The sequence below is a fragment of the Zingiber officinale genome, chromosome 1A (assembly GCF_018446385.1).
Source record: "Zingiber officinale cultivar Zhangliang chromosome 1A, Zo_v1.1, whole genome shotgun sequence".
Taxonomy (NCBI): domain Eukaryota; kingdom Viridiplantae; phylum Streptophyta; class Magnoliopsida; order Zingiberales; family Zingiberaceae; genus Zingiber; species Zingiber officinale.
This window is the reverse complement of record NC_055987.1, coordinates 854,498-880,379: the sequence shown is the minus strand read 5'-3', so window position 1 is coordinate 880,379 and position 25,882 is coordinate 854,498. Positions and strand designations below refer to the sequence as shown.

At 35.8% G+C, this 25,882-nt stretch overlaps 4 protein-coding genes across 4 annotated transcripts; 1 reads left to right on the top strand and 3 right to left on the bottom strand.

Annotated features, from left to right (window-relative positions):
* Positions 1-5,414: 5,414 nt before the first annotated feature.
* On the bottom strand, positions 5,415-8,618 carry LOC122014762 (putative disease resistance protein At3g14460). The gene is made up of 3 exons (XM_042571183.1): positions 8,537-8,618; positions 6,424-8,409; positions 5,415-5,734 (listed from the first exon to the last, which is right to left on the bottom strand). Exon 2 carries the CDS (start codon positions 8,394-8,396, stop codon positions 6,489-6,491), a length of 1,908 nt encoding a protein of 635 aa, XP_042427117.1. The 5' UTR covers positions 8,397-8,409; positions 8,537-8,618; the 3' UTR covers positions 5,415-5,734; positions 6,424-6,488.
* On the bottom strand, positions 8,576-10,650 carry LOC122014772 (putative disease resistance protein RGA1). The gene has a single exon (XM_042571192.1). It carries the CDS (start codon positions 10,538-10,540, stop codon positions 8,660-8,662), a length of 1,881 nt encoding a protein of 626 aa, XP_042427126.1. The 5' UTR covers positions 10,541-10,650; the 3' UTR covers positions 8,576-8,659.
* A 2,817-nt stretch (positions 10,651-13,467) lies between these two features.
* LOC122014757 (guanine nucleotide exchange factor SPIKE 1-like) lies at positions 13,468-16,461 on the top strand. Its single transcript, XM_042571170.1, has 5 exons — positions 13,468-13,919; positions 14,801-14,869; positions 14,974-15,020; positions 15,528-16,121; positions 16,270-16,461. The coding sequence occupies exons 2-4, from the start codon at positions 14,833-14,835 to the stop codon at positions 15,735-15,737; spliced, it is 294 nt and encodes a 97-aa protein (XP_042427104.1). The 5' UTR covers positions 13,468-13,919; positions 14,801-14,832; the 3' UTR covers positions 15,738-16,121; positions 16,270-16,461.
* Positions 16,462-19,126: 2,665 nt separating this feature from the next.
* Positions 19,127-24,006, bottom strand: LOC122014751 (putative disease resistance protein RGA4). The gene is made up of 2 exons (XM_042571157.1): positions 19,994-24,006; positions 19,127-19,412 (listed from the first exon to the last, which is right to left on the bottom strand). The coding sequence occupies exon 1, from the start codon at positions 23,964-23,966 to the stop codon at positions 20,070-20,072; it is 3,897 nt and encodes a 1,298-aa protein (XP_042427091.1). The 5' UTR covers positions 23,967-24,006; the 3' UTR covers positions 19,127-19,412; positions 19,994-20,069.
* Positions 24,007-25,882: the final 1,876 nt, after the last annotated feature.

The following is a 25,882-nucleotide window of genomic DNA, read 5'->3' as shown; positions in this document are numbered from 1 at the left end:
CGATAGCTAGTTTTCCTTCATTTGATTTGACAAATAGACTAGAATCTGCATATGTTACTAAATAACCACTCTGAGTTAGAAATTCAGCAATCTTACCATACCATGCCCTAGGTGCTTGTTTCAATCCATAGAGCGCTTTCCGCAGTTTACACACATATTCAGGATGATGTTTGTTCTGAAAGCCTATTGGTTGGATCATATGAATTTCTCGATCCAATTCTCCATGAAGAAAAGCATTTTTCACATCCATTTGCCACAGATTCCAATCTTTGTTGGTTGCAAGTGCAAGTAGAACTCGTACAGTTGTAAGTTTCGCCACCGGACTAAACGTTTCATCATAGTCTAGTCCGTACTGTTGAGAGAAGCCACGAGCTACCAATCGTGCCTTATACCTTTCAATTGACCCATCTGGACGACGCTTTATTTTGTAAACCCATTTGCACGAAATGGGTTTCACATCTCTTGGTTTTAGTATGAGATCCCAAGTCTGATTTCGTTGCAGTGCATCAATCTCTTGTTTCATGGCTGTCATCCACTCAGAACTTTGTGATGCTTTTTCAAACGTCTCAGGCTCTACTGCTTCTTCAACTATGGCTGCATTTGCATATTTTGGATTTGGCCTTCGTGTTCTTGTTGACCTTCGGAGTTGAGATTGTGGAGTTAATTCTTCCACTTCATTAGGCCTTTCTTCTTCATTTGGATGTTGATATATGCCGGTTTGCCAAGGACTCTGAGCTACTCTTTGCTCTGCATCATTATCATTTGGACCTCCTGATTCATCTGAACCTGATTGAAGTTGAACTATATGCTCCCTCATCTTTTGTTGTACTTTATCTTCAAGGTCTTTAGATTCTGGCAAGACCTCCTTCTCTGTGGTCCACCAAGAAGATGCTTCATCGAACACTATATTTCGTGAAGTGTAACATCTTTCGCTTGTTGGATCGCATCATTTCCACCCCTTTCTCTGGCTATCGTATCCCACAAAGATGCATCTAATAGCTTTCTTGTCAAACTTGCTTCGTAAGTGATCAAGAACAAATACATAACATACACATCCAAATACTCGAAAGTAAACTAACTGTAGGTTTTTTGTTCCATAACTTCTCAAAGGGTGAAATAAATTCTAACCTTGGTTGAGGAAGTTTATTGATGATAAAAGCTGCAGTCCTCATTACTTCAGCCCAAAAACGTCCAGGTACATTCTTCTCATGCAGCATACTCCGACAAATTTCTCCAAGATGTCGGTTCTTTCTTTCTGCTACACCATTCTGCTGTGGTGTGTTGGCACAAGTGTATTGATGATATACTCGACTTTCTCTCAAGTATTGAGAGAACTCTCTTGAGCTATATTCTCCTCCATTGTCTGTGCGCAAGCAACATATCTTTTTTCCCAATTCTCCTTCGACTGACTGCTTGAACTCTTTGAACATTGAGAAGGTATCAGATTTTTCTTTCATAAAAAAAATCCACACATACCTTGAGAAATCATCAATGAATGTCACGATATACCGCATACCAACAATTGATGACTGCTTAACAGGCCTGAATACATCAGAGTGAACTAACTCCAATGGTTCCTTTGCTTTGAAGTTTGACTCCTGATATGGTAATTGGTGTGCTTTACCATACTGACATCCTGCACATATTGTGTCTGTTCGTATGTCTAGTTGAGGAAGTCCCTTGAGCATTGACTTCTGCATCATCATGTTTAATTTGGAATAGTTAACATGACCTAGCCGCATGTGCCATATAACTGCTGTCTCACTTTTTCTTGTCTTGTCTATATATGCAGACTCTGCTGACATCACGTAGAGCGACTCTAATCGTTGACCCTCCATTGTTGGTGTTTCTGAAATTTTGAGGTTTCGATATACCTTTACATTTTCAGGACCAAATAGAACATAATGACCTGAAGATGTTAATTGGGCCACAGACAGTAAATTCTTTTTCATTCCTGGGACATGATAGACATCTTGAAGAGGCACTTGCTTAGAATTATATCGAGGCGTAATTACCGTCTTACCAACATGTGCTATTGGTAACCTTGAGTTGTCGGTTGTAACCACCATACGAGCTCCTTTGTATTGAGATAAGTTTTGCAATTTTTCTTTATCACCCGTCATATGATTTGAGCAGCCTGAATCCACGATCCAATCATTTTTGTAGTCAATCTGTTCTGGCGTTGTTGTGAGAGCCAAGTCTTTTTCCTCCGTATCCATCAAAGCTTCAGCATCCCAATCATCTTCGCTATTCTCTTTAGAATTGGAAGTAGCTGTGTTGCTTTGAACGAACCTTTTCTTGGACCAACAATCTTTTGCCATGTGGGCCACCTTCCCACAATTGTAGCACTCGCCAGAAAATTTTTTACGATCACCATAATTCTTCGAGGCTCCCTCTGGACGAGAGCCTCCATTCCCATGATAGATTTTTCCTTTGTCGCCATCCTTTTTAGATTCACCAGTGTGCCGTTTGAAGTTGCCTTTATTTTTGTTGGTGTAGAGCGCTTCTTCTTCATCTTTGAGTGAGAGTCCTCCCATTTGCTTAGTCATAGCTTCTTGACCTGCAAGTAAATTTTCAAATTCAAGAAGCGATGGCTGTGTTGGCCATCCTTGTATAGCAGCAATAAATCCTCGATATTCTGGCCTCAAACCATGAATAATTATTCTTTTTATCCTTGCTTTCCCAATAGGAGCTGATGGATCTAGCTCTGAAATTTCGCGACATATCAACTTCACCTTGTGGAAGTATTGGACAATCGTCTTGTCACATTGCGCTATTGACAATAGCTCGTTCTCCAGAAGTTGCAATCTTGTATCATTCTTCTTTGAAAAAAGTGTAGCAAAGATATCCCACACTTCCTTTGGTGTTTTGGCATCTCGGATGTGCTCCAACATTTCTTCTTCAATTGTGATCTTTAAGGCAAACATTGCTTTACCTGCCTTAATATTCCATTTTCGCAAAATGCCATTGGCGTCTTCTGCCGACTGCGTAGCTTCACTACCACCAACAACCTCCCAAAGATCTTGACCTTGTAGGTAAGACTCCATGCATGTTGCCCACGTGTTGTAGTTTTTGTTGTTGAGCTTCTTGATACCTCCTACTACTTGAAGGTCCCCCATCACGTCGAAAAGCTTTGATTATACCAAACAAGTTTGATTAAAAAAACTTGTAAAGCATAAAACTCCTCACAATCTAAGATAGCTCCACCAAGAATAATCCATGATTAACCTGGCTCTGATACCAAATGTTGAAAATTGGACCAACAAACAAGTAAATAAATTACTTGTCTTACACTAACAATAACAACACTACAACACCTTTTTTGTGGATCACTCACAATTCTAAGACAAAGAAGAGAGAAAAAAAAACTTTGACTCACAAATTGATACTTGATTGATGATTGAAACTAAATACAAGGTAGAGTATTTATAGTACTCTTCATACAATCTGGACCGTTCAATTAAATTAAATCCTAGCCATTGAAATTCTAATTCTTATCCATGAAATGAGAAAAACACTCTTGACCACACATTTAATTTTATCTTTTACCAAGTCGTCATCTTTATCTATTAGAAAAATAAATAATTAAATAGTAAATCTTATCTATAACTCTTATCTTTTATTGGATAAGTTTTATCCTTTATTTGGGTTGGAGTTGATATTTAACAGATTCTGTATTGTTTTGGACTCCTTAGCAAGACTATAGAAAATAAGCCAATATAATAGATGCTTACAAGTTACACCCTGTAAGAGTGAGAGTAAGCATTTTGCCTGACCTTTTCTGTACAAAATATCTTCGCATACTCATTGTACTATTGCATGAGTTATTTTTGTTTAGTTATATTTTTTATAGGAGTCATCATGCTTCTTTTTATAATTGTGCCACTATTTATATCCCATTGTGCTAATATAGATATCTTTTTTAAATTACGTAGTAAATGACAAGGCATCCTTATAATTCTTAAACATTACTCTATAATAATGCAGTTCATTTCTTTTTCCAGAATACAATTGTGAAATGTATGCCACAGCATGTTTCATCTGTGGGATCCATGTTTCACAATGTCAATGCAAGAGAGGTTGACTTGGGTTCATATGTTATAAATGCAGTACTTTCTGAGATAATTTCTTTTTTCCTTTTGAACTTTGTTGATATGGCAAAACTCTTCTCTAATTCTCATGTCCTAGGTTGCAAACAAAGAGCATATGGGCTTCAGGTATCTGTATAGCTGCTAAATATCCTTGTTATCAAGATTACAAATTTCCCAAAGAAAACAGATTGTTATAATTTTCACTATATTGCTACAGTATACTTTTTGTTTAACACTTGATAATTTTACAGTAATGTTAATGATTATCCACCAAGTGACTTCCTCAGTTTATCACCTGATAATCGAAAGGTGAAGTACCAATGTTTTTTTGTTGTGAGTTTTTCTATGCTATCTATTTTTTGTGTTAAACTGTAGATTTTGCAGCTACACTGCTTTCACTGCATGTATGTTCAATAGTTATGCTTCATATATGTTGAAATTTCATGGGAAACCAGTCACATTGAAGTACCTCAAGTTTCAAAATGTTCGCAAGTAAATGATTTGTACAAGTTTATAGCATTTTACTTTACTACAACATTCTTCAAACATGTAAGTAAATGTCTTTATGGACTGTTTTATATAATAAATCATCACCTTAACTATTTTTATTGAGGACAACCATGGTGATGATAATATCACAAAAGTTTTGAAGATTTTACTCTATGGAACAACATGAGTGCCCATGTCATATTTGCATAAATTTCATTCCTAGATTACTTAACTTCTGCTTCAATCATAGACATTGTGATAACATTAATAGAATAATTAAATTGTAGATCTTTCAACCGGTAGAAACTCACATTGTCTTTGTCTTCTTTTGTTTGTTCTGTTAAACTTGATTTGTCTCATCCAAAATTACTTTTCTGTCTTACTAGTTACAAGTATATGCTTGCTATGGGCAGACCCCAATTGTTTCCCTCTATCAACTATGAACTGTATAAAAAGTAGAATCCTTTTTAGATTAGGGTCACTATGCATATTCTTGGTTTAGCAGTTATTGTAACCATGACATTGTAATTAAGCATACTTTCTGACCAAACCATTGCTGAAGATTTTATGCCCACATGGTAGAGACTCTAGGTCATATTTGATGCTCTGTTCATTGAGACTCCCAGCAAAAGTTCAACTTATAGGTTTCAGTGTCGATTGTTGCAGGCATACCGTGCAACATTTTTGAACATGCTTAAATTCTAGTCAATATAGCAATACTACCAAATATCTACAGTTAGGATGCAACCCATGTGAAAGACTTAAAAATTATGCCCTTATTTTCTGAAGAAAACCTAAAAACATAATGTTTGACAATTGACATTGTGCATGGCATGACAAAAAACTGAAACTGAGACAAAATATATCAAGTTGTTACATTTTAATTTGCTTGACTGATGAACTATACTTCCAATTATCAGCAGTCCTGAACAAAACGACTAGCTAAAAGAACAGAATAAGGATGTCGAGATACTTTCAATTATCAGAGTTGACCCTTTGATTGCCTTTCAGCCTCCACGCCCCTCGAACCTCGTCGTCCTCCTCCTCCTCCGCCCCCATTGTCCTCTTCCAAAAGCGTCAGGAACTCTTTTGTGAGGTTGTTCCTGTTCTGTATGTCGCTGAGTATATCCAGGCTCCATGGATATTGTTACGAGCTAAGAGTATAAAGACATGCACGGTGATATATAGAAAGCTAATTGAAAAAAAAAAAAATACAGTAACAATAATAGCTATCACTTTGTACGTTTCAAGATGTTGGTCTGCATATGCTAATGTTCCACTAAGTATTTACTTCAAACATTTTCCTCAAAGCAATATATTCACAATAAAAGAAAAAAAAGGTACACTTGTAGGAACTTTGTTAAGATAGCATCTTCAGTAGCATTGAGTATAAAGTAAACAATGGAGGCTATTAACGGCTAATTAATACATAAAACAACAACTAAACCTAAAGCTATGTTTTTTCACAAAATGACCTATTAATTAGAATATTTAATTTGATCCCACGTGTTACATGTCTGTTTGCTTGCAGGAAGATTTGACTACTTTAATAGTAGAAATAACATAAGTGTAAGTATATGTGTGTGTTTTTATTTGTCAAATACTGAAAGATCAACCTCCTTCTAGCTTTTAAATATGGATCACTGTCTCTATATGGCATCTCTTAAGCAAGACATTTAAATCGTAAATTAACAAATTTTTAAGGCAAAATGTAAGAAAAAAACAAGTATTTTCTTTATGCAATCTAATTTCTTGAAACGAAGTATTGTGCAAAGAGGTGATACCAATAAATAATAAATATATAACTATTCTACTGGAAAAACATACAATATTGTGATTTTACCTCGACATTAACATTCTCATCCAATGGTAAAATGGAAGAGAGTGGGTCTCCATGGCTTTAAGTGTCTACACGTAAGTTATTCCATCGTATCGACCAGACTTCTTAATTTCCTCCAAGTGTATTACCAATTGCTGCTCCAGTGCCAGATGGCAACCATGAAAGTCTATATTTATGAGGGCAGGAGGTAACCCCTTCTCTGGCAAAGACTGAATTTGTGGGCAATTATGTATCTGCAAAACCTGAAGGGACGTAAGGGTGTACAACTTTGTTGGCAGGAATTGTAGATTCTTGCAATTGGAGAAACTTAATTGTTGGAGAGATGTCAAGCTTTGCAATGACTCCTGATCTTCCCCATCAAACATCACCGCTTCACAAGAGGATGAGATGCTAAGAAGTTCTACAGATGATAGTGAATTTTTTATGGGGAATTGTTGCATAAACGCTGTGTCATCAATCACTAACTTCCGCAATAACAATTTCTCTGTTTGTGCCTCTCTTTGAGAAAGTTGAAGCATGGGACATCCTGTAATCTCCAAGTTCTTGAGGGATTTTTTTAGTACTCCTACTGATCTCAACTCATTGCAATTCTCGATTATTAAACGATTCAAATTAAACAATGGTTGTATTGGTAAAGAAACTAGATCTGAACATTTGCCTATAATCAAGACAGTCAACGAGGACAGGTTATGCAGGCAGCCAGGCAGTGAAATGGAAAGATTTCCACAATCATACAAACATAGTTCTGTAATTAATGGCGGGAGTTGGAAATCAATGCACTCATCTTGTGTCATGCTCGTGAGCTTCGGGCACTCTGTTATTGACAATGACCATAAAGAGGTGAGTTCTTTCAACCTTTTGACTGGCACCGACGACAATTGTTCACATTTATGTATATAAATCTGCTGTAGATGGTGTGCTAGCAACCCTTCTTCTAGAATTTTCAAGTTTGGACATTCCTGAATGGACAACTCTATAACAGATGCAGAATTAGTTATGCTGCTACCTTCATCAATTGCTTTCCAGAATCTTGGACAATCTTCCAGCCCAACATTCTTTAATTGTAGGCATGTTATTGAAGGCGGAAGGCTAGGTAACATCAGCAGCTTTTGGCAATTTGAAATATTCAAAAGATCCAAACAGGGAAATAGATTTCTATCGTCGGAACAATAGAACTCTTCCCATGCTGACATGCTATTGAAACGGAGAGTATGTAATTTAGGAAAACAACTACCTTCTTCCATTGCAGCAAAGAATTTATCGCCTATCATCTTCACTCCCGTCAAACTCCGAATGTCAAGAGACTTGAGAGACGGAAGTTGTCCAAGATTTGGGAGATCCTCCAACATAGTAATGCCCTCTAGTACCAATTCTTCTAATTGGGAGAAAAACTTGCAGTGTTTTGGATTGAACAAATTGTGTAAATTTTGGGTTTGGACCGGAATTCTCACAAGGCAGAGATGCTTTAACTGTGATAGTTGCCCAATAACTAATAGATCGTTCCAGTTTTTACAATTTTGAAGTTGGAGAGTGTCCAATCTAGAATATACTTGTTCGTGTAGCCAATTGGGAGGTCTAGCACCATTGTATCCTCTGATTGTCAACCATTGTAGGTTGTGATGCGGCTGGAGACCTTCAAGAACCTGCTCTGAGATTTGCAAAGTAACTTCTGAACCGGATTTTTGTGAAAATGTCCATTCTAGCTCCAACCTATTGAGGTGTTCTTTACTGTTCAAACTAGCAATATTTGCTTCGTCTTTGTTCTCCACATTCTCAAGATTAGTTATACAAAGTTTTCCCCGGAGCTGTTTCAACCTGTTTAATTCAGCAAGTTTGTGTCCATTATCTTTTAGCACTTTGAAAGTAGACAAATTCTGAAGAGAAGTAAGTTTCCCAACCTCTGTTATATTGTGAATAAACTTATCTACTACATGTTTGCTCGCATCAAGTTTTCTCAAGTTGATCAACTTCATCATGCCATGTGGGAGGCTTTCTAAGTTAAAACATTTCCACAATATCAATGTTTGTAGATTGTACAAGTCGCATAATGACTCAGGCAACCTTCTAATTTTATGATTGTAAGATAAGTCAAGATAGCGGAGATGTATCAACGTACCAATACTATTAGGCAACTCTCTGATAGCACAATCCCTCAAGCCAAGAACACGAATCTTTTTAAATTTTTCCAAAACACCACAATCAAAAATAAAACTCTCACGAGTGTATCTTGATGACAACATTAGCGTTCGTAATTTATTGTAATGAGATAATCTATTAAACCTCTTGTCAGCATACCTTCTTCCTCTTTGTACATTGAAAGATGACGAATGGTGCTAGGAATTGCATGGAACTTGCCTTTCTCAACCCGGTAAGACTCGCCCATAGATATGAGTTCTGCAAGATCATGTATGAGGTCATGCATTACAAATTTTTCATCGGTTGAACTTTGAATGAAAACCCGACCCCTACGATCGGTTGTTGTTCCTAACTTTTGAAAGAAAGACCGCCTGTAAACTAACTCATGAAAGTAGTTGCTTCCCCGCTCCACCATTCTGGTTGTTGACTTTTCAAAGAAAGACCTGTTAACTAACTCATGAAAGTAGTTGCTTCCTAGCTCCTCCATTCTGATACTTCCTTGGTGCACTATGAATCCTTCTGCTATCCAAATACCGATCAACTTAGATTCAGAAAACTCATAGTCTTTAGGAAACAAGGAGCAAAATGCAAAGCATTGTTTAAGATGAGGTGGAAGATATTGATAGCTCAGTTGTAGCGCTGGCATAATCCCATTTTCTTCTTGGGGAAGTTGCCATATTTCACTATCTAAAATGCTTTTCCAGTGTTGCTCATCCAACTTCATGCTCATCAACCCTCCTAGAGTCTTTGCTGCAAGCGGCAATCCCTTTAATTTATAAGTCATCTTCTTCGCCATGGCTTCTAAATGAGGATGATGAATACCACTATTTGAAGAACCGAATGCACATTTCTTGAAAAAATTCCAGAAGCTCTTCTCATCCATACCATCCAGATGAATCGGATCCACATCACCAACCATGCCAGCAATACTCCTAGAGCGAGTTGTTACTAATATCTTGCTACCAGGTTTTCCAAACCTCAATGGTGCACAAAGGCTCTCCCATTTGTGCCTTTCCTCGTTCCACACATCGTCCAATACCAGTAGAAATCTCTCTTGAGTGATCTTCTCCTTGAGAACCACTTGAAGAGCAGCGAAGTTTGGGACATTACACTTCTTCTTGGTTGTATACTCTATAATCTCTCTGGTCAATCTCTCTGTGCTGAAATTTTCAGAAACACAGACCCAAATTCTGAGTTTAAAGTATTCTTCCACGGTATTGTCGTTGAAGACTTCCTGAGCCAGAGTGGTCTTCCCAATCCCTCCAATACCAGTAATAGATAAAACAGAGACTCCACCTTGGTCAAATTTAGATGCAACTTCTGATTTCAACAACAAATCCTTGAGTTCTTGCAGCTCTTTGTCTCTGCCAAACAATTGAGGTTCGATCGAAAAGGAGCTCGTTTGCCGGCTCTCCGAGGACACCAATTGTTTCTTTCCTCTATCATCTTCTGCGCCTAGGGAACTGTAAATTTTCTCAAGAGCAGCTGAGTTGTCATCTAGCCTCCTCTTTATTTCCCTCATTCTCTGCACATCATTATTATTATCATCATCATCCCCTTTTCCGAAAAGGCCACTGGCGTAACTAGATAATGAAGTTTTTATCTTTTTGCCTGGAGGGGGAGTGGAGTAGGAGGAAGACGATGCTCGGTTACCAGCCTCATCTGCTTGTTGCTCGATCTGCTGCTTCAGAATTCTGTATTGGAATTCATCCAATAAGTCATCAGCATCGTAAGCAGCATCCTTGAGGCCTATCAGCAACTCCTTCAATCTCTTCTGCAGGCTCTCATCTTTTAGCCACAAGTTCTCGATGGTGCTGATTTGCAACATGGCGTTGGCGAGAGAATCCTTCAGCTTCTTGAGGTCTTCTTCAACTCCATGCTGCTCACCAAACTGTTGAACAGCGCGATCGACGGCCTTTCCGGCCAAGGCAACCATGAAGCTCTCCGCGAGCCATCCCAAGGCTGTCAGCGCGAACCCAATCATGATCGCTAGCTGTTTGATGCTTCCTTCTTCCTTAGGAAACAAAGAGGAGAAGTTTACAAACAAAGCGTGAGAAAAGAATGGAGAGGAAAGCAAAGCATATAGTCTTCATTTTTGTGAATTCTATCATTCGTTGACTCTAACTCACGGATTGCTATAAATCTGGGCCGCTATTAATCTACAGCATGGATTGAGTTTTGATCGGACGGTTTCGTAACAGCTCTGGATGAAGAAGTCCATAAACATTTTCTTTAAAAAAAAATTAAAATAAAAGAAAAAGTCGAGCCAAGAAAGTTTAAAGTCCGGGATCATGGAGTGGGTAGGAAGATATAATTATTGGAGTAAATTAATCAGTGAGTGAGGTGGAACATGTATTCATCCATCTTTTCCATGTACTTCTGCCATATTATATTTCATAAAGTCATTTGGAAGGGAAAGAACACCGGCTACTTCCCCTTCAAAATATCAAATAAGATGCATTTCTATAATGAAATTATTTAAGATGTAAAAAAAAGTGTTAATTTTTTAAGTGAAACAGTTAAATTTAAGACATCTTCTCCGAAACTTATCCGTGTATATTTTTATGAAATTTTTACTTAAAATATTAACTTATTTATTATCATTATTTTTCATCTAAAATGATCATTATAGAGACAACATCGATATCTTAATTGGGCGAGTAATTTACTAAAAAAATAAAATAAAAGTGCATCTAACTTTTTTAATTGAGCCAAGACATATCATACTATGATAATTATTAAAAATATATTAATTTATCTGGTCTTCTCGTTCTACCCCTCCTATTAACTACATACAACTTCAACATATATCCCTCCCTCCTTGTCTCTCCGCTCGTGGAAAATAAATCTCTTTCTCACTCTCTCTCACCTATCTAGTGGTTTGGAAAAAAATGAATCTTTTTTTTTCTTGGTTCTAATATGAGTTCGTACCAGAACTAACGTGGGACTGATATGAGTTCATATGAGATCAACGTGGACATGATATGATTCATATCAAGCTTAACATGAGATTTAGAGATGATTCTTTCAATAACATTTTAACACCCTTGGAGAAGCCGAAATAAGCAATAGAGGGTACTATTGGACTCCTTGCAGTTTCAGAAATCTACATAACCTAAAATGGATCTAATCGGACTGGTCTATGTCTATCAGTGGGGCTCAGTCGAAACTCATTAATCGTCCTAGATAACTCAGATCGCACCTATTTCATGTCCTGTGAATTTTTAAGATTGCAAGAAGTCTAAATATGTCTTCATTATTATTTTCGATTTCTCTAGTGGTGATCTAGTGGTTTTGAGAAAAAAATGATTTTTTTTTCTTGGTCATAATATGAGTTTATATTAAGCCAACATGAACTCATATCAGGTCCAATGGCCTTATTATGATTTATATCAGGTCCAACGACCTTGCTATGATTCATATCAGGGCCAATATAACCATATGAGATTTAGAGCCGATTCTTTTAATAACATTTTAACATCTCCGGAGAAATCAAAATAAACAATGGAGGACACTGTTGGATTGCTTGTAGCTTAGCTTCAGAAATTCACAGGACATAAAATGGATCAAATCGGACTTATTTAGGTCCATCAATAAATTTCGGTCAAAACTCATTGATTCATTTCAGGTCATGTGGATTTCTAAGGTTGCAATAAATTTAAATATACCCTCCATTATTATTTTTGGTTTTTCTAGTGTTGGTTCAATAATTTTGAAAAAAATAAATCTTATTTCTTTTGGGTTATAATATAGATTCATATCGGACCAATGTCATGTTGAGGTTAATTTATTTTTCACAAGTGGAGAGAAAGGGTGAGATAGATTAACCTCAAATATGGATTAATCTACTTTCCACAAGTGGACTTTCCAATGTGACGTCCAAATCAAATTCTTGAAAACATGTCCATGTTAGATTCATCAATCAAAGGATATATTTATTGATTATAAGCTTCAATAACTTCAATTGTATTAAGAGTGCAATTTTATTTTTTTTAATGGAATAAAATGAGATTAATAAATTATTATGACTAGTTAAGAATTAATTAGATTAAAATTAATTTATTATAGCTTAATTTAATTGGATCTAATCAGATCCCTTTAGCGGGTCGAATTAGATTTGGATAAATGATAAGAGTTATAATTTATCATCATTGCAGTAGAAAATAAAAAAATAAAATATATATTAGATTTATATTGACATGACAAGATTGTAATGGAAATATATATATATATATATATATATATATATATATATATATATTATAATTTATCATCATTGCAGTAGAAAATAAAATATATATTAGATTAATATTGACATGACAAGATTGTAATGGAAATATATATATATATATATGAGAGTAGAGTCGTGAGATAATACCAAAGATGGCCAGAAAAGTGTATATATACAACACCAAAGATGGCTTGACTGTTTGGAATGTTAAACCGATGTTGAAAGCACGCATTAAGAATTCTTTATTTGTTCCATTAAGTTAATTCAGGTTAATATGTAACATATCAAGAGATGTTTGAATTATATGAAATTAATTTTTGTAATAGAATATTTTCATCTGGCCCACCACTACAACAAATATGATTTTTCATAGCGCATTATTAATGACATGTAGTTAAAATATACCGTTAATAATAATTTTTATAGTGCACCTAACTTTTCTACAATATATAGAGTAATGAACTGTTAAAATTTAATATTAACGATGTACAAAATGCGCTGTTAATGTTATTATATTTATATTATTGACGGCATAAAAAATACATGTTGTAAATAATTATTATTAAAATATGTGCGGTTGCATGTTGTTAATAATCTTTAAAAATTTATAAAAATTTTAATCCCTTAAATCTTACATAAAACCTAAAAAATAAATAAAAATTATGATTCCCGAACCCTCGTAAACCATCTTATGTCAAAAGGCCTCACCGTGGAAACTCCTCTCGAAAACCCTTTTCTCCACACCTTCTTCTCCGCGAACACCAAATCCCCAAAATCCATCTTCTCTGTAGCCTCTTCTCCTTGGATCTGGACGTCCGAGCACCGCACTCCTGGTACCAGATCATTTGCACTCTCGACTGTAGTTCACCCTCGAGCGCACCGGGCGTGAGAACCCGCATCCCGACAGCTCCCCTTTGCTACTCTCCTCGTCGTGGGCCAGCAAAACCTCCTCGACAAAGCAGATGGCAGTGGGCGATTAGGAGCCACTGCCCGCCATGACAATGGTCATCGGCAGATGCCTGGTTTGCTTCCTCTATGTGCTCGTCTCGACGGCGACGCCGCGGTGCCCCAGGTGTGGTGCACATGCGTCGGTCCACAGCACGCCCAACAAGAGACACAAGTTTGATGATTCGTATGTTTATTTCTTTCGTTTGAGTTTTGAGCTATAGAAGGTTCTTTCAATTTGATGGTGTTGAGAGTTTGGCAAAATTTTTGTGAATGACTTGAATGTGAGTACAAGTGTAATATTGGAGGTTTTTTGGATTGATTGTGGCATCAAAATCAAGCATGTTGTTTGGCATGTTTTGGTTTTTTTAGATTGCAGATTTATATTGGAGGTTTACTTTGTGTTTATAATGGTATTCTCTGCATGCTCTATAGGAAAGAATGTATGTTGTCGGATGGTTTTCTTATGGATTGGGATGTCCTTGAGACGTTTGCCGGACTTTATATTTCATGGAGGTTTTGTATTGGAGGTTTTCTTTGTGCATATATTGATATTCTTGCATTATTCCTTTTGGTCTTGGTGTATCTGTTGGTTTGAAGGCAAAGCCTGGCATGCTGTGGTTTTCTCAGCTTTCAGATTTTGTTTGCTTTGGTGATATGATGAAGCTTGGTGGAATTTATGCAATGTTTTCTTTTGGAGCTTATGACTAAGATTGAAGAAGGTAGAGCATTGGTAGAAGTGTGGTTTTTGTGATTGGTTTGTGTTGAAATTTGTGCTTGCTTGAAGATGGTGGAGTTTGGAGATTTTTCGGATTGCAAGATTCATATGGGAGTTCATGCTTGGTGGGGACTTCAAGTTTGTTTCTAAATGCGGGAGAGTTTGGGATTTCAAGGCTATTTTACTTTTTGTTTGTATTTTTGGGGATTTCAAAGTTTGATTGTGCAAAGCTCTTCTTTTAACAAAAGTATATTGCCTTGTAAAAAAGTGATCTTCTAGATTTCTTTCCAAGCGCACAACACGAGATAGCAATGTTAATCATGCCTAATATATTTTTCTTCCTTTGATAGTAAACACAAGGGCAGTTGCATTATTCTAGAAAATGGATATTGGCTCATTGAATATCGAAGACTTTATTGGTATTTTTTTTCTCTCTTTATAATGCATATCTTTGCTTTCACTTATCCAAGTGATCTACCATAATTTCTCATTCTGATTTATTTCTTTTCTTTTGTTCATGCAGCAATAGGTGTCATATTTTCTGCCACAGATTTTGTCCGCACCTTGCAGGTAATGAAGGCTTCTATATTCATTACTTCTAGCTGAACAAGTAAATACTTAATACATAAAATGATTTCTATGAAACCGATTCTTAATCAAGACAAAACACCTCTATTATATAGCTTGGTATTTGGCAAAGGAGTTGTTAATGATGCTATAGCTGTTGTGCTCTTAAATGCAATTCAAAACTTTATTCTTGTATGGGCATGCCACTAACGCTACAAGAGATTGTGATATGTCTGTTATTGTGGAGATATCAAATTTAAACAAAGTCAAAGTGAGTTATACAGAGGACTTACTTCTGTTGATTTATCTGCATAAACTCCTAATAATTTTAGTTATCTTTTGTTGGCACACATAATGATGCCTTTTAGATGTTTATGCTGCTGATAAAAGGAAAATAAACAATATTCTTTTGTACATGCTGGATGGATTCAGATGTTGATCTATGATTATTAATTTGTTTCAATGGAATCTCCTGACTTTAGTTTTTTTTGCCATTTTTGTATATTTTAGGATCCTAAAAGAAAGGTACACAAGTCTGTTAAAGGTGTATTGAAATTGGAGGTTGAAAAGCTTCATACTTCACTAGTTGATGTGGACAATATCTCTGACGGTGGAAGCATAATCATTGACTCAAATGATGATGGTGATCGTTTTACTGAAACTTCTTTAAGAAAGTATCATAGCAATGGTCATGATATCCCTATCATAGCAATGGCTTGATTTTTCTGGGTCATCTATACACTTTTATATCCATGGCTCAAACATAGATGGCTTCCCCAGCCTCTGCTTCTTCCAGCTGAGGTTTACAAGATGAGTAAACTTAATCACTAGCATTTGTTAGATATTTTAGTTATTGCTTCAATTTTTTTCTCCAAAAAAACATCAGCTACCACATAACTATTTAGGTGATCAGAAAATGAACCTACCTAATTTTCTCATAAAAATTAATACACGTGATTAGTAGAGGTATTCATTTTCTGATCACCTAAAAATTATTTCTTATTTATGTTTGTGTTTTTCTTACTCATGTTAATATCTTACCTTCCTTTCTTTGCAGTTGAAGGGCATCAAGCCGATCAAATTTTAATTGTAAAAGCACAGAAGGTTAGTGAGTGTCCCTCCCTGTCAAAATAATTTTTTGTTATGTTATTAATGTGTTTCCAACTCCCTTTGTTTCAGAATAAGAAAACTATCATTTGATGAATCAGTGGTTGGTTATCTAATGCTAACTTATGTCGTTTAATTCTTGTAGGACTAGTCTCATGAATGTTACCTTGTAAGAACCAATGCAGCAATCAGAATCAATGTAGATTTTGAACTACTTGCACTACTTCAGAGAGGCATAGAAGGAGAGGAAAGGCTTGCTGTTCATAATTTTTTTACCTTATCAACCTGTAACACAATTATTCCTATTGAAAAGAAAATTATGATATTTATTTATTTTTATTTTTATATTCTTGTAACACAGTTATGCCTTTAATGATAATTATACGATATTGATAAATATATGTGCGATATATATATTTTTTATTTTATATGCAATTAACTGCAGCGCACGATCGCGTGTTGCGAATGATATTAACTACAGTGTGTAGCTACACATTGTTAATGCAATTTACTGCAGCGCGCGGTCGCGCGCTGCGAATGCAATTTACCGCAGCGCGCGGTCGCGTGCTGCGAATGCAATTTACGACAGCACGCGGCTGCACACTGCGAATGAAATTTACCGCAGCGCGCAACCGCGCGTTGTGAATGCTTTATGACTTTTAACAGCATGGAGTTATGCAGCATGTGATGCGTGCTGCGGATAGCATAATTGCGCGCTACGAAAAGTCATTTTTGTTGTAGTGCATAGTCCATTCGACCCAAATTATCCAAGTGCTCTTTACTCTTCGAACTAATAATATTTGCTTCGTCTTTATTCTCCACATTCTCAAGATTAGTTATACAAAATTTTCTCTAGAGCTGTTTCAAATTGTTTAATTCAGTAAATTTGTATCCATTATCTTTTAGCACTTTGAAAGCAGACAAATTCTGAAGAGTAATATGCTTCCCGACCTCTGTTATGTTGGGAATAAACTTATTTGCTGTAATAAGTTTTCTTAAGTTGATCAATTTCATCATGTCAGGTCAGAGACTTTCTAAGTTGTAACAACAATATAATATCAATGTCTGTAGATTGTACAAATTGCATTTCAATCATTAATCCAAATTAGTGATCGATTTTAATTCCGTCTCTAAATTTACCCAACAAATTTAAATTCCATCAATAAATTTAGCAATCGAATTTATTCCGTCATTAAATTTAACAACCAAATTAAAATTTGGCCGCTAAATCAGTGATTGATTTTAATTTCATTGATAAATTAGTGTTCGAATTTTAGCCCACGTACATAAAAAAAACTACATAGTCAAGTCGTGAGAGAACACCAAAGAAGGTTTGAAGGCTTGGAGTGTTAAACCGACCCAGGCTTGAAGGTTTGGAGTGTTAAACTGACCCTGAAAGCACACTTCAAGGGTAACCTCAATTCTTTATTTATTCCATTAAATTAATTTATGTTAATATGTAAAATATCAAGAGAGGTTCCAATTACAGGAAATTAATTTTTGTAATAGAATATTTTCATCTTAACCCAACAGTCCATTCGATTCAAATTATCCAGGTGCTCTTTACTCTTCAAACTAGTAATATTTGCTTTGTCTTTATTCTCCACATTATCAAGATTAGTTATACGAAGTATTCTCCGAAGTGGTTTCCTTTAGCACTTTGAAAGCAATCAAATTCTGAAGATAAGTACGCTTCCTGACCTCTGTTATGTTAGAAATAAACTTATTTGCCCCAATAAGTTTCCTCAAGTTGATCAATTTTATTTTCTAAGTTGTAACAATGATATAATATCAATGTCGGTAGATTGTATAAGTCACATTTCAGTTAAACGATTTTAATTCCATTAATAAATTTAGCAGAATACATTAAATTAAAATTTGATTGCTAAATTAATAACTGATTTTAATTTTATTAATAAACTAGCACCTGAAATTTAGTGACCAAATTTAAATTCTATCGTTAATTTAGTGATCGAATTTTATTTCAATCACTAAATTTAGCAATTGAATTTCAATTTTATTTCTAAAATATTGACTAAATTTTATTTATTGCTGAATTAGCAATAGAATTTTATTTTCGTCATTAAATTTAGTTCAAATTTAAATTCTGTCGTTGAATTCATAAAATAACAATTTCTTATGGCAGAAGTATGGAATAAAATAAGTATTTTCTTAAAGCAATTTAATTTCTTGAAACAAAGGATTGAGTAAAGAGGCCATACCAATGAATCATAAATGCATAACTATTCTATTGAAAAAAAATACTATTATGATTTTAACTCTGCATCAACATTCTCAGCTAATCCTAAAATGGAGATATTATAAATTTGTGCTCCAATGCAGATGACGACCTACAGATTATAAATTTGTGAGGGAAGGAGGCAGCCCCATCTCTAGCAGAGATTGCATTTGTGGCAAATTTATCTATGCACTAGTCACTGGAACCATCAAATAATTTTCAAGTTTACAGAATTAAGAAATTTAACTTGCTAGCCGTTACTAACTTACCTTTATCAGTATAAAGAATTGATTACGACTCAAATTTTGTTTTTGGATTAGGATCACTACGCAGATTCTTAGTTTAGCAGTTATTGTAACCCTGACATTGTGATAAAGCATACTTCGTGACTCCCATCAAAAGTTCAACTTATAGCCTTCAGCAGGAGTGGATCCAGAGGGGGGGCGGCATCGGCGGTCGCCCCCCTTGCCATTGGTGGAACCCCTATTATTATGGGATTCCACTAGCGGAGATAAAAGATACTATCCTTTGTTTCACATAAATCGTTTCTCTATATTTAAATTTCTAGATCCGCCACTAGCCTTCAGTATCAAATTATAGCTGGCATACCTTGCAACATTTTGAAAATGCTTAAATTCTAGCCGATATAGCAATATATCATCTTCTTTGTTACACGTATAAATTTCTAATACTAACAAATCTCTACTGTTATTTCTTTATCGGATCATACATGTCTAGGCTCCCATTTTATTATTCAGTAAAAAGTTCTATAGTTTAGAAAATTGTTTGCATCACAAAGATCTGGTTCTTTTGTTTTGGTCGTGTGTAGGGTGGATACAACCAAAATGAAAGGCTTAAAAAAGATAGAAGATCATTAATTAAAGATCTTCATTTCCACCCAATGAGATGCAGAAGATGAACATCGATCTGTACCCAAAATGAATATCATGAAATCGAACGAGTTTCTACCTTGTCAAATATTTATAAATTGCTGGCTCTTCCATCTCTCTCTCTCTCTTTTTACATTCATTCTAGCTTCAGTATGTTTACTGCATTAACAACAAGATAGAAGAAACGAGTTACTTTGTCAAAGAGAAAAAAAATCAATTCTGAATAAAAGAAGAAAAAAAAGGTACACTAGTAGGAATTTTGATAAGATAACATCTTCAATAGCGTTGTCTATGGTAATCAATGGAGGCTATTAACTGCTAATTAATATATAAAACAACAACTAAACCTAAACCATTTTTTCACAAAATGACCAATTAATTAGAACATTCAACTTGATCCGACGTTTTAAATGCCTGTTTCCTTGCAGGAAGATTTGGCTACTTTGATAACAGAAATAACATAAAAGTGGAAGTATATGTGTTTGTTTTTATTTGTCAAATACTGGAAGATCAATCCCTTCTACCTTTAAATACAGATCACTGTCTCAATATCACATCTCTTATGCAAGACATTTGATTCATAAATTAACAATTTCTTAGGCCAAAATGTAAGAGTAAACAAGTATTTTCTTTATGCAATCTAATTTCTTGAAAGGAAGTATTGTGCAAAGAGGCGATACCAACGAATAGCAAATGTATAATTACTCTACTGAAGAAGATAAATACTATCATGAATTTACCTCCACAACAGATAATGGTGGAATGGAGAGTGAGTTTCCATGGCTTAAGTATCTACCGCTGATAACAAAAACTGTATCAACCAAACTTCTTAATCCCCGCCAAGTGCCTTTCCAACTGCTGCTCCAGTGCCAGATGACAACCATGAAAATATAAATTCGTGAGGGAAGGAGGCAACCCCTTCTCCGGCAGAGATTGAATTTGTGGGCAATAATGTATCCCCAAAATCTGAAGGGACGTAAGGGTGTACAACTTTGTTGGCAAGGATTGTAGATTCTTGCAGTCAGAGAAACTTAATGAATCGAGAGATGTCAAGCTTTGCAATGACTCCTGATCATCCCCCTCAAACATCACCGCTTCACAAGAGGATGAAATTCTAAGATAGTTTACAGATGATAGTAAATTTTTTATGACAGATTGTTTCATAAACGCTGTGTCATCAATCTCTAACATCTGCAGTGCCGATTTCTCTGTTTGTGCCTCTCCTTGAGAAAGTAGAAGCTTGGGACATCCTGCAATCTTCAAGTTGTGGAGGGATTTTATTTGGAGCCTTTCTACTGATCTCAACTCATTGCAATTCTTAATTGTTACACTTTCCAAATTAAGCAATTGTTCTACTGGTAAAGAAACTAGATTGGGACAATTGCTTATCTCCAAGTCACGCAATGAGGTCAGGTTATGCAGGCAGCCAGGCAGTGATTTGGAAAGATTTCCACAATCAGACAAACATAGCTGTGTAATTGATGGCGGGAGCTCAAAATTAATGTACTCATCTTGTGTCATGCTCATGAGCTTCGGGCACTCTTTTATTGACAATGACTCTAAAGAGGTGAGCTCTTTCAACCTTTTGACTGGTGCCCACAACAATTGTTCACATTTCTGTATATCAATCTGTTGTAGATGGTGTGCTAGCAACCCTTGTTCTAGAATTGTCAAATTTGGACATTCTTGAATGAACAACTCTGTAATAGATGCAGAATTAGTTACGTTGCTACTTTCATCAATTACTTTCCAGAATCTTGGACAATCTACCAGCCCAACATTACTTAATTGTAGCAATTCTATTGAAGGAGAAAGGGGAGGTAACATCCGCAGATTTTGGCAATCTGAAATCTGAAGCTCTATCAAGCAGGGAAATAGATCTCTATCCTCGGAGCAATAGAACTCTTCCCATGCTGGCATTTCATTGAAATGGAGAGTATGTAGGCTAGGAAAGCAACTGCCTTCTTCTGATGTGGAAAAGAATCTATCGCCTATCATTTTCACTCCCGGCAAACTCCGAATGTCAAGAAACTCGAGACATGGAAGTTGTCCAAGATTTGGGAGATCCTCCAACATGGTAATGCCCTCTAGTGACAAAGATTCTAGTTGGAAGAAAAACTTGCAGTGTATTGGATCGAATAATTTGTGTAAATTTTGGGTATGGACTGAAGTTCTCCCAAGGTAGAGGCGCTTTAATTGTGATAATTGTCCAATAACTGATAGATCATTCCACCTTTTACAATTTTGAAGTTCAAGTTTTTCCAATCTAGAATATACTTGTTCATCTAGCCAATTGGGAGGTCTAGCACCATTATATTCTCTAATTGTCAAACTTTGTAGATTGTTATGTGGCTGGAGACCTTCAAGCACCTGTTCTGATATGTGCAAATTAACGTCTGAATCGGATGTCCATTCTAGCACCAACTTATCGAGGTGCTCTTTACTCTTCAAATTAGCAATATTTGCTTCGCCTTTGTTTTCTACATTCTCAAGATTAGTTATACGTAGTTCTCCCCGAAGTTGTTTCAAACCCTTTAATTCAGCAAGTTTGTATCCATTATCTTTTAGTACTTTAAAAACAGGCAAATTCTGAAGAGAAGTAAGCTTCCCAACCTCTGTTATCTTGAGAAAAAACATAGGTGCTACTCCATCAAGTTTCCTCAAATTGATCAACTTTACCATGTCATGTGGGAGACTTTCTAACTTATAACAACGATATAATATCAATGTCTGTAGATTATATAGGTCACATAAGGACTCAGGCAAGCTTCTAATGTCGTAATTGTCAGATAAGTCAAGATAACGGATATGTATCAACTTGCCAATATTATCAGGCAGCTCTTTTAAAGCACATTTACTCAAGATAAGAACACGAATCTTTTTTAATTTTTCCAAAACACTACTATCAACAAGCAAACTATTGTTACTGTATCTTCTTGGCAACATTAGCGTTCGTAATTTATTGTAATGAGAGAATTCTGTTAAACATCTTGTTTGCATACCTTCTTCCTCTTGGTGCACTGAAAGATGACGAATTGTGTTAGGAATTTCATGGAAATTGCTTTTTTCAATCCTGGAAGACTCACCCACAGATATGAGCTCTGTAAGATCATGGATGAGGTCATGCATTCCAAATTGTTTAATAAATCCTTTAGACTTTATCTTTTGAAAGAAAGACCTGTTAACTAACTCATGAAAGTAGTTGTTTCCTAGCTCCTCCATTCTGATACTTCCTTGAGGCACTATGAATCCTTCTGCTATCCAAATACTGATCAACTTAGATTCTGAAAAGGAATAATTTTTAGGAAACAAGGAGCAAAATGCAAAGCATTGCTTAAGATGAGGAGGAAGATATTGATAGCTCAGTTGTAGCGCTGGTATAATCCCATTTTCTTCTTCTTGAGGAAGCTGCCATATTTCGCTATCTAAAATGCTTTTCCAGTGTTGCTCATCCAATTTCATGCTCAACAACCCTCCTAGAGTCTTTGCTGCAAGCGGCAATCCCTTTAGCTTGTAAATCATCTTCTTTGCCATGGCTTCCAAATGATAATGATGAACTCCACTATTTGAAGAACTAAATGCACATTTTTTGAAAAATTCCCAGAAGCACTTCTCATCCAGACCTTCCAAATGAATGGCATCCAAATCACCAACCATGCCAGCAATCTTCCTAGAGCGAGTTGTTACCAATATCTTGCTGCCGGGCTTTCCAGACCTCAATGGTGCACAGAGACTCTCCCATTGGTGCCTGTCCTCGTTCCACACATCGTCCAATACAAGAAGAAACCTCTCTGGCGTGATCTTCTCCTTGAGAAAGTCTTGAAGAGCAGCAAAATTCGGGAGATTACAGTTCTTCTTGGTTGCATACTCTATAATCTCTCTGGTCAACTTTTCTGTTGAAAAATTTTCAGAAACACGGACCCAAATTCTGAGCTCAAAGTATTCTTTCACGCTACTGTCATTGAAGACTTCTTGAGCCAGAGTGGTCTTCCCTATCCCTCCAATGCCAACAATAGACAAAACAGAGAATCCACTTTGGCCAGATACAGCTTCTGGTTCTAACAACAAATCCTTGAGTTCTTGCAGCTCTTTGTCTCTGCCAAACAATCGAGGTTTGGTCCAAAAGGAGCTCATTTGCCGGCTCGCCGAGGAGACCAATTGTTTCTTTCCTCTATCATCTTGTACGCCTAGCGAACTGTAAATTTTCTCAAGAGCAACTGAGTTGTCATCTAGCCTCCTCTTTATTTTCCTGATTCTCCGTACATCATCATTATTATCATCTCCTTTTCCGAAGAGGCCACTGGTGTAACTAGAAAATGAAGTTTTTAACTTTTTGCTCGGAGGGGGAGTGGAGTAGGAGGAAAAGGACGCTCGGTTACCAGCCTCATTTCCTTGCTGTTCGATTTGCTGCTTCAGAATTCTGTATTGGAATTCATCCAATAAGTCATCAGCATCATAAGCAGCATCCTTGAGGCTTGTCAGAAACTCCTTCAATTTCTTCTGCAGGCCCTTATCTTTGATCCTCAAGCTCTCGATGGTGCTGATAGTCAACCTGGCATGATCGAGAGAATCCTGTAGCTTCTCGAGGTCATCTTCAACTCCATGCTGCTCACCGAACTGTTGAACGATTCGATCGACGGCCTTCCCGACCAAGGCAGCCATGAAGCTCTCCGCGAGCCATCCCAAGGATGTCAGCGCGAACCACCCAATCATGATTGCTAGCTGTTTGATGCTTCCTTCTTCCTTGGGAAACAAAGAGAAGAAGCTTACAAACAAAGCGTGAGCAAAGAATACAAAGGAAAGCAATGCGTATAGTCTTGACTTCGTGCCGATTGTAAATTTAATAAATATGATTTTTGTGAATTCTATCATTCGTTGACTTGAACGCACGGTTTGGTATTAATCTGGGCTGCTATTAATCTACAGCATGGATTGAGTTTTGATCGGACAGTTTCGTAACAGCTTGGGATGAAGAACTCCATAAATATTTTCTTTAAAATAAAAGAATAAAGTTTAGAATACGGGCTCATGGAAGGTATAATTATTGGAGTAAAATAATCAATGTGTGAGTTGTACATGTAGTCATCCATCTTTTCCATGTACTTCTGCCATATTATATTTTAAAAAGTCAAAAGTTGACATTTCGAAGGGAAGAACTCCAGCTACTTCCCCTTCAAAATATCAAAGTAAGATGCATCAATGTAATGAAATTATTTAAGATGCAAAACAAACTGTTAATTTTTCAAGTGAAATAATTAAATTTATCTTCTCCAAAACTTATCCGTGTATATTTTTATAAAATTTTCATTTAAAAAATTAACTTATTTATTATCATTATTTTTTTCATCTAAAATAATCATTATAGAGATAGCATCTTAATTAGTTTGATGAGCAATTATTAATGAATTAACGAAAAGACATATCATATTTGATAATTACCACATGACATTTATTTATCTAGTCTTCTTCAGGGATGTAATCGAGCCGAACTCTTGAATGTTTGAGTTTAATTCGTTTATAATCGAGCCGAGCTCGGGCTTTATTTAACGAATATATTCATGATTCACGAGTTTATTCGAGCTTTTATCGAACCTAAACGAGCTTAATAAATATAAATTATAAATTTAAATATTCATTAAAAAACTAAATTATATATTTAGAGAAAATTATAATATTCTTATTAAAATTTATAATTTTATTTTAATAAATAAATTTAATATATTTATCTATATTTTTCATAACTAGAGTGTAAAATCTATAAATTCAATATCAAAACTATTATTTTTTCATTTAAAAGTATACGAACATGTTCACAAGTTAATGAGCCGAGTATTGTGAAGCTTGGTTTGTTTATCTTAACGAGCCTCATTAAACAAGCTCAAATAAGCTTTTATCGAATTGAGCTTCGAATAGCTCATGAGCGGCTTGGTTCATTTACAACCCTAATCTTCTCATTCTATCACTCCTACTAACCGCATACAACTTCAACATTTCTCTTTCGCACATTAATTTACCGAGAGATCTCATATTGTACTCATTTCAAGTTATGTGAATTTCTAATGTTGTAAGTAATCCAAATATATCCTTCATTATTATTTCTGACTTTCCTAATAGTGGTTCAGTGATTTTGAAAATAATGAATTTTATTTTCTTCTGGTCCTAATATAAGTTCATATCAGGCCTAATAGCTCTGATATAATTCATATCAGGTCAAATGTAAGATTTAAGATCAATTCTTTTAATAACATTTTAAGGAGAAGCCGAAATAAATGATAGAGGACATCGTTAGACTCCTTACATCTTCAAAAATCCACAATACCTAAAATGAGTTCAATCGAATCTTTCTAGATTCATCAGTGGATTTCAGTTGAAACACATTACTTAGAGAGCTCAGATTGCATCAATTTCAATTCCTGTAGATTTTTGAAGTTGCAAAGAGCTTAAATATGCCATCCATTATTATTTTCGACTTCCCTATTGATGGTCCAGTGGTTTTGAAGAAATTAAATCTTATTTTCTTCTCCACCTATGCTCCCCTTCTCGTCTATTGTGCATTTCTTGCTCGGTAGAGTAGCCGTGATAGCAGTCGAGTACCTCTCAGTTCGCCATGACTATCAATGCTTGGGCAA

Coding starts and splice junctions, on each gene's coding strand:
- LOC122014762 (XM_042571183.1), bottom strand. CDS start 8,396: ATGATGAAGTTGATCAACTTGAGAAAACTTGATGCGAGCAAACATGTA.
- LOC122014772 (XM_042571192.1), bottom strand. CDS start 10,540: ATGATTGGGTTCGCGCTGACAGCCTTGGGATGGCTCGCGGAGAGCTTC.
- LOC122014757 (XM_042571170.1), top strand. CDS start 14,833: ATGGATATTGGCTCATTGAATATCGAAGACTTTATTG. Junction 14,870..14,973: donor GAATATCGAAGACTTTATTG/GTATTTTTTTTC, acceptor TTGTTCATGCAG/CAATAGGTGTCATATTTTCT. Junction 15,021..15,527: donor ATTTTGTCCGCACCTTGCAG/GTAATGAAGGCT, acceptor TGTATATTTTAG/GATCCTAAAAGAAAGGTACA.
- LOC122014751 (XM_042571157.1), bottom strand. CDS start 23,966: ATGATTGGGTGGTTCGCGCTGACATCCTTGGGATGGCTCGCGGAGAGC.